This window comes from Onthophagus taurus, chromosome 10 (genome assembly GCF_036711975.1).
Source record: "Onthophagus taurus isolate NC chromosome 10, IU_Otau_3.0, whole genome shotgun sequence".
Taxonomy (NCBI): domain Eukaryota; kingdom Metazoa; phylum Arthropoda; class Insecta; order Coleoptera; family Scarabaeidae; genus Onthophagus; species Onthophagus taurus.
This window is the reverse complement of record NC_091975.1, coordinates 12,094,811-12,109,194: the sequence shown is the minus strand read 5'-3', so window position 1 is coordinate 12,109,194 and position 14,384 is coordinate 12,094,811. Positions and strand designations below refer to the sequence as shown.

General features: G+C 25.6%; 1 protein-coding gene across 2 annotated transcripts in view; it reads right to left on the bottom strand.

Annotated features, from left to right (window-relative positions):
* Positions 1–2,870, bottom strand: part of LOC111421602 (couch potato) — a 162,966-nt gene extending 160,096 nt beyond the window's left edge. For both annotated transcript variants that reach the window (XM_071199343.1, XM_071199344.1), the window contains exon 1: positions 1,912–2,870. In XM_071199343.1, coding sequence (XP_071055444.1) covers positions 1,912–1,983 — 72 coding nt within the window. In that variant the 5' untranslated portion in view covers positions 1,984–2,870. The remainder of the gene's footprint in view (positions 1–1,911) is intronic.
* Between the last annotated feature and the right edge of the window lie 11,514 nt (positions 2,871–14,384).

Here is a 14,384-nt window from a genome sequence, read left to right as displayed (position 1 = left end):
TTATTGCGATTTTTTATATTTTTATTAAATTTTGAGATAGCTCAATTTTGAAATAATTTCTTCGGGGATCTTTTCCTCCAAAAATATATCATCAAACCCTATTTTTTTTTAATTTTATCTTAAAACGTACTCTTTTAGCTTTAATTTGAGATATATCACGTATCATTACAAAAAAAAATTAAATGCGGCATGATTTTTTGAAATTCTTTTATCATTGATAAATCGCAATTATAGCATTTTTGATTAAAAAATTTTTTTCTCCAAAACTATATCATCCAACCCCATATTATTTTGATTACATCTTAATCTAGATTCTTTCAGCTTCAATTTGAGATATATTTCGTATCTTTATTCATAAAATTGAATTTAAGGCGATTTTTTATATTTTTATTAAATTTTGAGATAGCTCAATTTTGAAATAATTTCTTCGGGGATCTTTTTCTCCAAAAATATATCATCAAACCCTATTTTTTTTAAATTTTATCTTAAAAGGTACTCTTTTAGCTTTAATTTGAGATATATTTCGTATCATTACAAAAAAAATTTAATGCGGCATGATTTTTTGAAATTCTTTTATCATTGATAAATCGCAATAATAGCATTTTTTATTAAAAAATTTTTTTCTCCAAAACTATATCATCAAACCCCATATTATTTTGATTACATCTTAAACTAGACTCTTTCAGCTTCAATTTGAGATATATTTCGTATCTTTATTCATAAAATTGAATTTATTGCGATTTTTTTATTTTTATTAAATTTTGAGATGGCTCAATTTTGAAATAATTTCTTCGGGGATCTTTTTCTCCAAAAATATATCATCAAACCCTATTTTTTTAAATTTTATTTTAAAACGTACTCTTTTAGCTTTAATTTGAGATATATCACGTATCATTACAAAAAAAATTAAATGAAACATGGTTTCTTGAAATTCTTTTATCATTGATAAATCGCAATTATAGCATTTTTTATTAAAAAATTTTTTTCTCCAAAACTATATCATCAAACCCTATATTTTTTTAATTACATCTTAAACTAGACTCTTTCAGCTTCAATTTGAGATATATTTCGTATCTTTATTCATAAAATTGAATTTAATACGATTTTTTATATTTTTATTAAATTTTGAGATAGCTCAATTTTGAAATAATTTCTTCGGGGATCTTTTCCTCCAAAAATATATCATCAAACCCTATTTTTTTTTAATTTTATCTTAAAACGTACTCTTTTAGCTTTAATTTGAGATATATCACGTATCATTACAAAAAAAATTAAATGCGGCATGATTTTTTGAAATTCTTTTATCATTGATAAATCGCAATTATAATATTTTTTATTAAAAAATTTTTTTCTCCAAAACTATATCATCAAACCCCATATTATTTTGATTACATCTTAAACTAGACTCTTTCAGCTTCAATTTGAGATATATTTCGTATCTTTATTCATAAAATTGAATTTAATACGATTTTTTATATTTTTATTAAATTTTCGGAATTTTTTAAAGCATTTTTTATCAAAATAATTTTTTTCTCCAAAAATATATCATCAAACCCTATTTTTTTTTAATCCCATCTTAAAATACACTCTTTCAGCTTCAATTTGAGATATATCACGTATCATTACAAAAAAAATTAAATGTGGCGTAATTTTCGGAAATTTTTTTAGCATTTTTTATCAAAATAATTTTTTTCTCCAAAAATATATCATCAAACCCTATTTTTTTTCAACCCCATCTTAAAATACACCCTTTTAGCTTCAATTTGCGATATTGACCCAACTTGGGAAATCTTTCCTTTGTCAAATTAACACCTAGGAGGCTTAATCCATTACAAGATGCAAAATTTGTACGTTTTTTCATCCTGGTGATGGATTTTTAGCACGAAACTTGTCTAAATTAAATTCACTCACCTCTTCTTCTCCTGTACTTGTGTTGACCGAATCCATGCTTTGGCTGAGGGCTACTGCAAGGGGTGCTTCCATTTCCTGGTGTCTTCGTTGCTCGGAGTGGATCGTGGTGGTGGTGGTGGGTACCTCTTGGGTGTTGTTGTTGTTGTTGTTGTGATTGCCGATTTCTTGGGGGTTGTTATTGAGACGTGGTCTCTTTAGTTGTGGGGGCGTAGACCCTTCCGGAGGTGACAGGTCGCCCAAAGGGTGCCTTCCTCTTTTCGGGACGCCGGCAGCGGCCTCCACGGTTCACGGTAAATCGTCCCGAGATTTTATTTGTAAAATCCACCGCCTCACACCCTCTCTCTTTATTAAAGAACCACCACTTCACTTTCACACATTCGATTTGCAATCAAAAACTGCTCCGAAAGAATTTAAGTAGCTGAGTTAATTCTTTTTTCTCGTTGGGCAGAAAATTTTCACGCAGACTTCCACCTCTTGCCAAAGTTACACCACAACTGACTCAACCCAGAGTCTCGTCGTCGAGTAGACTCGCGCACCGACTGCAGGTGGGGAGCTCTGGTGGGCTTCTCAGGTGTTTTCTATATTATGCACGCGCCTGTCTCTTTCTGCCACCTCTCTATATACATATATACATAAAAATATATACTTTTTACCCAATTTTATCCCAAACCTTAACACAATTTCACTCCCAAGCAAGCTCCTTTTCGGCAAAAACACTCAATTACTATTCCACACCCCCAATTACTCGAATCACTACTCAATAATACTTGTATATATCAAAAAAGCAGCAAGAACCGAGAGAACCAAAAAATACGAAACACTCTTCCTCGAATCAATCAATCAATCGAATCAAATGGTGTTGTGTTGTGTGTGTTAAGTGGTGGTGTGTTAAAAAGCGACCTACACACACACCGGGGAGGGTTGAATATGTCTTTGTTGTCGGTGCGATGTGTAGTCTCGGACTGTGATGGTGGCGCCACTTCAACCACCCACCCCTTCGGACCGACGCGATGGTAGGTGCGCCCCGACAGGTGAAAAGGAGGGGTGCTGCGCACGCCAAGTCTTTAGCACCCTCTGTTAAGGGCTGCAATATTTGTGGCTAAAAAATTAAGCAAAAAAAAGTTACACCGATTATTAGTCAAAACAGAAAGATTAAATCGGAAAAGTCTTTGAAAAATCGTAAAAAATCGATTTTTGGGAAAAATTTTATGAAATTGTCACCAAGTATTAATTGAAGTATCTACTTTTTAATGATAAAGTCCGCTTTGAAAAATCTCTTTTAGATCTCGAGATATTAAGTGTTAAAGTTGATGGTGAAATTAACGTTTTTTTTGGATAAATAAAAAAATTCATAAAAAATCGATTTTTTGGAAAATTTTTATGAAATTGCCACCAAGTATTAATTAAAGTATGTACTTTTTAATGAAAAAACCGTTTTGAGATATCTCTTTTAATTCTCGAGATATTAAGTGTTAAAGTTGATGGTGAAATTAACGTTTTTTTTGGATAAGTAAAAAAATTCATAAAAAATCGATTTTTTTGGAAAATTGCTACAAAATTGTTACCAATTATTAATTAAAGTATCTACTTTTTAATGATAAAGTCCGTTTTGAAATATTTCATTTAATTCTCGAGATATTAAGTGTTAAAGTTGATGTAAAAATTTACGTTTTTTGAGTAACTTTAAAAAATCTTAAAAAATCGATTTTTTGGAAAATTTTTATGAAATTGCCACCAATTATTAATTAAAGTATCTACTTTTTAATGATAAAGTCCGTTTTGAAATATCTCTTTTAGTTCTTGAGATATTAAGTGTTAAAATTGATATTAAAACTTACGTTTTTTGAGTAAAATTAAAAAAATCCTAAAAAATAGATTTTTTGGAAAATTTTTATGAAATTGCCACCAATTACTAATTAAACTATTTACTTTTTAATGATAAAGTCCACTTTGAAATATCTCTTTTAATTCTCAAGATATTAAGTGTTAAAGTTGATATCAAATTTACGTTTTTTTGGGTAACAAAAAAAATTCATAAAAAATCGATTTTTGGGAAAATTTTTATGAAATTGTCACCAATTATTAATTAAAGTATCTACTTTTTAATGATAAAGTCCGCTTTGAAATATCTCTTTTAATTCTCGAGATATTAAGTGTTAAATTGATATTAAAATTTACTTTTTTGAGTAACTTTAAAAAATTTCTAAAAAATCGATTTTTTGGACAATATTTATGAAATTGTCACCAATTATTAATTAAAGTATGTACTTTTTAATGATAAAGTCCGTTTTGAAATATCTCTTTTAATTCTCGAGATATTAAGTGTTAAAATTGATATTAAAATTTACGTTTTTTGAGTAAAATTAAAAAAATCCTAAAAAATCGATTTTTTGGAAAATTTTTATGAAATTGTCACCAATTATTAATTAAAGTATCTACTTTTTAATGATAAGGTCCGCTTTGAAATATCTCTTTTAATTCTCGAGATATTAAGTGTTAAAATTGATATTAAAATTTACGTTTTTTGAGTAAAATTAAAAAAATCTTAAAAAATCGATTTTTTGGAAAATTTTTATGAAATTGTCACCAATTATTAATTAAAGTATCTACTTTTTAATGATAAGGTCCGCTTTGAAATATCTCTTTTAATTCTCGAGATATTAAGTGTTAAAATTGATATTAAAATTTACGTTTTTTGAGTAAAATTAAAAAAATCTTAAAAAATCGATTTTTTGGAAAATTTTTATGAAATTGTCACCAATTATTAATTAAAGTATCTACTTCTTAATGATAAAGTCCGTTTTGAAATATCTCTTTTAATTCTCGAGATATTAAGTGTTAAAATTGATATTAAAATTAACGTTTTTTTTGGGTAACAAAAAAAATTCATAAAAATCGATTTTTTGAAAAATTTTTATAAAATGTCCATCAATTACTAATTAAAGTATGTACTTTTTAATGATAAAGTCCGCTTTGAAATATCTCTTTTAATTCTCGAGATATTAAGTGTTAAAGTTGATATTAAAATTTACGTTTTCTTTGGGTAACAAGAAAAATTCATAAAAAATCGATTTTTTGGAAAATTTTTTATGAAATTGCCACCAATTATTAATTAAAGTATGTACTTTTTAATGATAAAGTCCGCTTTGAAATATCTCTTTTAATTCTCGAGATATTAAGTGTTAAAATTGATATTAAAATTTACGTTTTTTGAGTAAAATTAAAAAAATCTTAAAAAATCGATTTTTTGGAAAATTTTTATGAAATTGTCACCAATTATTAATTAAAGTATGTACTTTTTAATGATAAAGTCCGCTTTGAAATATCTCTTTTAATTTTCGAGATATTAAGTGTTAAAATTGATATTAAAATTTACGTTTTTTGAGTAAAATTAAAAAAATCCTAAAAAATCGATTTTTTGGAAAATTTTTATGAAATTGTCACCAATTATTAACTAAAGTATCTACTTTTTAATGATAAAGTCCGTTTTGAAATATCTCTCTTAATTCTCGAGATATTAAGTGTTAAAATTGATATCAAATTTACGTTTTTTTGAGTAACAAAAAAATTCATAAAAAATCGATTTTTTTTTTAATTTTTATGAAATTATCACCAATTATTAATTAAAGTATCTATTTTCCAGTGATCAAGTCCGTTTTGAAATATCTCTCTTAGATCTTAAGATATTAAGTATTACTCATCTCTACATCCATTTATGTCGTATTAATAAACACCAATTTTAAAAAAATCATATCTCAAAACTTCTTGAGATATCAACACAATTTAAACATCATTTAAGAGCAAATTTAATCTAGTTTTAGCACGCAAAAAATAATTCCTTCGTTTTTATAAATCACAAAGATACGACTTTTTCAATCAATTTTGAGGTTATTGAGGTCGACTTGATAAAAGGTAAATTAAAAAAATCGTATCTCAAGAACAAATTGAGATATCACCATGAAATAAAAAGCATTTGAAAGCAAAATTAATCTACATTTATCGTGTAGATAACCATTTCTTTGTTTGCACAATTTTCAGTGTTACGATTTTTTTAATTCATCTCTACATCCATTTGTGGTGTTTAATTTTTAAAAAATCATGCCTCAAGAACGAATTAAGATATCGCCACTTTAAATTTAATTATTTTTGATCCAAATTAAGTATAATACGTACGTATATAGATCGTAGGTGGTTTTATTTTTAAGGATGGGTTCCTTTTAAAGACGACTATTATGTTTTGAAAGCCATTGTCTTTGTGATGGGTTAGGTTATTACGTGGAGATATTTAAACAATTAGACTTCCTAATACGTTGGGCATTGAAAGTTTCTATCGCATCCATATCCGTTGTAATAATGATTGAAATTGATTGATGATTAATACCCACATATAAAAAATCGCCTTAAATTCAGTTTTGTGAATAAAGATACGAAATATATCTCAAACTGAAGCTGAAAGAGTCTAGTTTAAGATGTAATCAAAATAATATGGGGTTTGATGATATAGTTTTGGAGAAAAACATTTTTTAATAAAAAATGCTATAATTGCGATTTATTAATGATAAAAGAATTTCAAAAAATCATGCCGCATTTAATTTTTTTTGTAATGATACGTGATATATCTCAAATTAAAGCTAAAAGAGTACGTTTTAAGATAAAATTAAAAAAAAATAGGGTTTGATGATATATTTTTGGAGAAAAAGATCCCCGAAGAAATTATTTCAAAATTGAGCTATCTTGAAATTTAACAAAAATATAAAAAATCGCAATAAATTCAATTTTATGAGTAAAGATACGAAATATATCTCAAATTGAAGCTAAAAGAGTCTAGTTTAAGATGTAATCAAAATAATATGGGGTTTCATGGTATAGTTTTGGAGAAAAAATTTTTTTAATAAAATATGCTATAATTGCGATTTATCAATGATAAAAGAATTTCAAAAAATCATGCCGCATTTAATTTTTTTTGTAATGATACGTGATATATCTCAAATTAAAGCTAAAACGGTATATTTTAAGATAAAATTTAAAAAAAAAGGGTTTGATGATATATTTTTGGAGAAAAAGATCCCCGAAGAAATTATTTCAAAATTGAGCTATCTCGAAATTTAATAAAAATATAAAAAATCGCAACAAATTCAATTTTATGAATAAAGATACGAAATATATCTCAAATTGAAGCTGAAAGAGTCTAGTTTAAGATGTAATCAAAATAATATGGGGTTTGATGATATAGTTTTGGAGAAAAAAATTTTTTAACAAAAAATGGTATAATTGCGATTTATCAATGATAAAAGAATTTCAAAAAATCATGCCGCATTTAATTTTTTTTGTAATGATACGTGATATATCTCAAATTAAAGCTAAAAGGGTACGTTTTAAGATAAAATTAAAAAAAAATAGGGTTTGATGATATATTTTTGGAGAAAAAGATCCCCGAAGAAATTATTTCAAAATTGAGCGATCTCGAAATTTAATAAAAATATAAAAAATCGCAATAAATTCAATTTTATGAATAAAGATACGAAATATATCTCAAATTGAAGCTGAAAGCGTCTAGTTTAAGATGTAATCAAAATAATATGGGGTTTGATGATATAGTTTTGGAGAAAAAAATTATTTAATAAAAAATGCTATAATTGCGATTTATCAATGATAAAAGAATTTCAAAAAATCATGCCGCATTTAATTTTTTTTGTAATGATACGAAATATATCTCAAATTAAAGCTAAAAGAGTACATTTTAAGATAAAATTAAAAACAAATAGGGTTTGATGATACATTTTTGGAGAAAAAGATCCCCGAAGAAATTATTTCAAAATTGGGCTATCTTGAAATTTAACGAAAATATAAAAAATCGCCTTAAATTCAATTTTATGAATAAAGATACGAAATATATCTCAAATTGAAGCTAAAAGAGTCTAGTTTAAGATGTAATCAAAATAATATGGGGTTTCATGATATAGTTTTGGAGAAAAAATTTTTTTAATAAAATATGCTATAATTGCGATTTATCAATGATAAAAGAATTTCAAAAAATCATGCCGCATTTAATTTTTTTTGTAATGATACGAGATATATCTCAAATTAAAGCTGAAAGAGTACATTTCAAGATAAAATTAAAAAAAAATAGGGTTTGATGATATATTTTTGGAGAAATTGATCCCCGAAGAAATTATTTCAAAATTGGGCTATCTTAAAATTTAACAAAAATATAAAAAATCGCCTTAAATTCAATTTTATGAATAAAGATACGAAATATATCTCAAATTGAGGCTAAAAGAGTCTAGTTTAAGATGTAATCAAAATAATATGGGGTTTGATGATATAGTTTTGGAGAAAAAATTTTTTTAATATAATATGCTATAATTGCGATTTATCAATGACAAAAAAATTTCAAAAAATCATGCCGCATTTAATTTTTTTTGTAATGATACGAGATATATCTTAAATTAAAGCTGAAAGAGTACATTTTAAGATAAAATTAAAAAAAAATAGGGTTTGATGATATATTTTTGGAGAAATTGATCCCCGAAGAAATTATTTCAAAATTGGGCTATCTTAAAATTTAACAAAAATATAAAAAATCGCCTTAAATTCAATTTTATGAATAAAGATACGAAATATATCTCAAATTGAGGCTAAAAGAGTCTAGTTTAAGATGTAATCAAAATAATATGGGGTTTGATGATATAGTTTTGGAGAAAAAATTTTTTTAATATAATATGCTATAATTGCGATTTATCAATGACAAAAAAATTTCAAAAAATCATGCCGCATTTAATTTTTTTTGTAATGATACGAGATATATCTTAAATTCAAGCTGAAAGAGTACATTTTAAGATAAAATTAAAAAAAAATAGGGTTTGATGATATATTTTTGGAGAAATTGATCCCCGAAGAAATTATTTCAAAATTGGGCTATCTTAAAATTTAACAAAAATATAAAAAATCGCCTTAAATTCAATTTTATGAATAAAGATACGAAATATATCTCAAATTGAGGCTAAAAGAGTCTAGTTGAAGATGTAATCAAAATAATATGGGGTTTGATGATATAGTTTTGGAGAAAAAATTTTTTTAATATAATATGCTATAATTGCGATTTATCAATGACAAAAAAATTTCAAAAAATCATGCCGCATTTAATTTTTTTTGTAATGATACGAGATATATCTTAAATTAAAGCTGAAAGAGTACATTTTAAGATAAAATTAAAAAAAAATAGGGTTTGATGATATATTTTTGGAGAAATTGATCCCCGAAGAAATTATTTCAAAATTGGGCTATCTTAAAATTTAACAAAAATATAAAAAATCGCCTTAAATTCAATTTTATGAATAAAGATACGAAATATATCTCAAATTGAGGCTAAAAGAGTCTAGTTTAAGATGTAATCAAAATAATATGGGGTTTGATGATATAGTTTTGGAGAAAAAATTTTTTTAATATAATATGCTATAATTGCGATTTATCAATGACAAAAAAATTTCAAAAAATCATGCCGCATTTAATTTTTTTTGTAATGATACGAGATATATCTTAAATTAAAGCTGAAAGAGTACATTTTAAGATAAAATTAAAAAAAAATAGGGTTTGATGATATATTTTTGGAGAAATTGATCCCCGAAGAAATTATTTCAAAATTGGGCTATCTTAAAATTTAACAAAAATATAAAAAATCGCCTTAAATTCAATTTTATGAATAAAGATACGAAATATATCTCAAATTGAGGCTAAAAGAGTCTAGTTTAAGATGTAATCAAAATAATATGGGGTTTGATGATATAGTTTTGGAGAAAAAATTTTTTTAATATAATATGCTATAATTGCGATTTATCAATGACAAAAAAATTTCAAAAAATCATGCCGCATTTAATTTTTTTTGTAATGATACGAGATATATCTTAAATTAAAGCTGAAAGAGTACATTTTAAGATAAAATTAAAAAAAAATAGGGTTTGATGATATATTTTTGGAGAAATTGATCCCCGAAGAAATTATTTCAAAATTGGGCTATCTTAAAATTTAACAAAAATATAAAAAATCGCCTTAAATTCAATTTTATGAATAAAGATACGAAATATATCTCAAATTGAGGCTAAAAGAGTCTAGTTGAAGATGTAATCAAAATAATATGGGGTTTGATGATATAGTTTTGGAGAAAAAATTTTTTTAATATAATATGCTATAATTGCGATTTATCAATGACAAAAAAATTTCAAAAAATCATGCCGCATTTAATTTTTTTTGTAATGATACGAGATATATCTTAAATTAAAGCTGAAAGAGTACATTTTAAGATAAAATTAAAAAAAAATAGGGTTTGATGATATATTTTTGGAGAAATTGATCCCCGAAGAAATTATTTCAAAATTGGGCTATCTTAAAATTTAACAAAAATATAAAAAATCGCCTTAAATTCAATTTTATGAATAAAGATACGAAATATATCTCAAATTGAGGCTAAAAGAGTCTAGTTTAAGATGTAATCAAAATAATATGGGGTTTGATGATATAGTTTTGGAGAAACAATTTTTTTAATATAATATGCTATAATTGCGATTTATCAATGACAAAAAAATTTCAAAAAATCATGCCGCATTTAATTTTTTTTGTAATGATACGAGATATATCTTAAATTAAAGCTGAAAGAGTACATTTTAAGATAAAATTAAAAAAAAATAGGGTTTGATGATATATTTTTGGAGAAATTGATCCCCGAAGAAATTATTTCAAAATTGGGCTATCTTAAAATTTAACAAAAATATAAAAAATCGCCTTAAATTCAATTTTATGAATAAAGATACGAAATATATCTCAAATTGAGGCTAAAAGAGTCTAGTTTAAGATGTAATCAAAATAATATGGGGTTTGATGATATAGTTTTGGAGAAAAAATTTTTTTAATATAATATGCTATAATTGCGATTTATCAATGACAAAAAAATTTCAAAAAATCATGCCGCATTTAATTTTTTTTGTAATGATACGAGATATATCTTAAATTAAAGCTGAAAGAGTACATTTTAAGATAAAATTAAAAAAAAATAGGGTTTGATGATATATTTTTGGACAAATTGATCCCCGAAGAAATTATTTCAAAATTGGGCTATCTTAAAATTTAACAAAAATATAAAAAATCGCCTTAAATTCAATTTTATGAATAAAGATACGAAATATATCTCAAATTGAGGCTAAAAGAGTCTAGTTTAAGATGTAATCAAAATAATATGGGGTTTGATGATATAGTTTTGGAGAAAAAATTTTTTTATGCGATTTATCAATGATAAAAGAATTTCAAAAAATCATGCCGCATTTAATTTTTTTTGTAATGATACGAAATATATCTCAAATTAAAGCTAAAAGAGTACATTTTAAGATAAAATTAAAAAAAAATAGGGTTTGATGATATATTTTTGGAGGAAAAGATCCCCGAATAAATTATTTCAAAATTGAGCTATCTTAAAATTTAATAAAAATATAAAAAATCGCCTTAAATTCAATTTTATTAATAAAGATACGAAATATATCTCAAATTGAAGCTGAAAGAGTCTAGTTCAAGATGAAATCAAAATAACATGGGGTTTGATGATATAGTTTTGGAGAAAAAAAATTTTTAATAAAAAATGCTATAATTACGATTTATCAATGATAAAAGAATTTCAAAAAATCATGCCGCATTTAATTTTTTTTGTAATGATACGTGATATATCTCAAATTAAAGCTAAAAGAGTACATTTTAAGATAAAATTAAAAAAAAATAGGGTTTGATGATATATTTTTGGAGAAAAAAATTATTTCAAAATTGGGAAAATTCGAATTTTGCAAAAATTAAAGAATTTTGAAAACAAATCCTGATTTTTTATTTTCTTAATTAAGATGCATAGTGTATCTCAAATCTTGATCAAATTTGCTTTAAATGCTTCTTATTTCATGGTGATATCTCAATTAGTTCTTGAGATACGATTTTTTTAATTTCCATCTATTCCGGAATTATGTTCATTTAAGTTTGAATTTAAAAAATCATAACAATAAAATTTATGGGAATTAAGAAATAATTTTTTCTACACTTAATCTTGATTAAATTTGCCTCAAAATGCTTCATATCTCATGATTATATCTCAATTCGTTTTTGAGATATGATTTTTTTTCGTTTCAATCAGCATTAAAAATCATAAAAATTAAAGTTAATTTTTATCTGGTTCAAATTAAAACCAAGTTATTAAAATTGTAAAAGCATAAAGTTCTTTCGAAACATCTCAAAGCAATAATAATCGGGACTTTGCGGTTTTTAAATGCATTTCTTCGAAAAAAATCGTTTTGTTTGACAAAACAGATTACGCAACAAATTCGTTATGAAATAATCGGTTATACCTACATATTTGTAAATTAGTGTGTTTAATTAAAAAATATGTATATACAGGGTGTAATGAAAAGTTTGTCACAGCAAATTGAGTATTTATGAATTATTTATAACCGAATTTGGTGTTGAGAATGAAATGATTCAAAATTAATCGATTTCGACTCTTATAGATTGCCAACTTACATACTAGCTTGTGTATCACATTCTTTGGGTTGATTTGAAAGTTTTTAGTCCATAACAAATTATTTTATTACCCTTAGATTTTGAATTGTCACCTATGCTTTAGATAAAAACGTCAAATTTTAGAATTTGGTGATTTTAATCCCAGTCCGTGAGTTTAAAATTAAAATTCTTATGGATCATGATTCCTAAGACACTTTACAACATTTTTAGTCCATAACATTTTTCTCCATCATTCCCACATCTCGAATTATAACCTATGCTTTAGATAAAAACGTCAAATTTAAGAATTTGGTGATTTTAATTCCAGTACGTGAGTTATAAAATTAAAGTTCTTATGGATTATGATTCCTAGAACACTTTACAACATTTTTAGTCCATAATATTTTTCTCCATCATTCCCACATCTCGAATTATAACCTATGTATTAAATAAAAACGTCAAATTTGAGAATTTGGTGATTTTAATCCCAGTACGTGGGTTATAAGATTAAAATTCTTATGGATTATGATTCCTAAGGCACTTTACAATATTTTTAGTCCATAACATTTTTCTCCATCATTCCCACATCTCGAATTATAACCTATGCTTTAGATAAAAACGTCAAATTTGAGAATTTGGTGATTTTAATCCCAGTACGTGAGTTACAAGATTAAAATTCTTATGGATCATGATTCCAAAGACACTTTACAACATTTTTAGTCCATAACATTTTTCTCCATCATTCCCACATCTCGAATTATAACCTACGCTTTAGTTGAAAATGTCAAATTTGAGAATTTGGTGATTTTAATCCCAGTACGTGAGTTATAAGATTAAAATTCTTATGGATTATGATTCCTAAGGCACTTTACAACATTTTTAGTCCATAACATTTTTCTCCATCAGTCCCACATCTCGAATTATAACCTATGCTTTAGATAAAAACGTCAAATTTGAGAATTTGGTGATTTTAATCCCAGTACGTGAGTTATAAGATTAAAATTCTTATGGATCATGATTCCTAAGACACTTTACAACATTTTTAGTCCATAACAATTTTTTCCATCATTCCCACATCTCGAATTATAACCTATGCTTTAGATAAAAACGTCAAAATTGAGAATTTGGTGATTTTAATCCCAGTACGTTAGTTTAAAATTAAAATTCTTATGGATCATGATTCCTAAGACGCTTTACAACATTTTTAGTCCATAACATTTTTCTCCATCATTCCCACATCTCGAATTATAACCTATGCTTTAGATAAAAACGTCAAATTTAAGAATTTGGTGATTTTAATCCCAGTACGTGAGTTATAAAATTAAAGTTCTTATGGATCATGATTCCTAGAACACTTTACAACATTTTTAGTCCATAATATTTTTCTTCATCATTCCCACATCTCGAATTATAACCTATGTATTAAATAAGAACGTCAAATTTGAGAATTTGGTGATTTTAATCCCAGTACGTGGGTTATAAGATTAAAATTCTTATGGTTTATGATTCCTAAGGCACTTTACAACATTTTTAGTCCATAACATTTTTCTCCATCATTCCCACATCTCGAATTATAACCTATGCTTTAGATAAAAACGTCAAATTTGAGAATTTGGTGATTTTAATCCCAGTACGTGAGTTATAAGATTAAAATTCTTATGGATTATGATTCCTAAGGCACTTTACAACATTTTTAGTCCATAACATTTTTCTCCATCATTCCCACATCTCGAATTATAACCTATGCTTTAGTTGAAAATGTCAAATTTGAGAATTAGGTGATTTTAATCCCAGTACGTGAGTTATAAGATTAAAATTCTTATGGATCATGATTCCTAAGACACTTTACAACATTTTTAGTCCATAACAATTTTTTCCATCATTCCCACATCTCGAATTATAACCTATGCTTTAGATAAAAACGTCAAAATTGAGAGTTTGGTGATTTT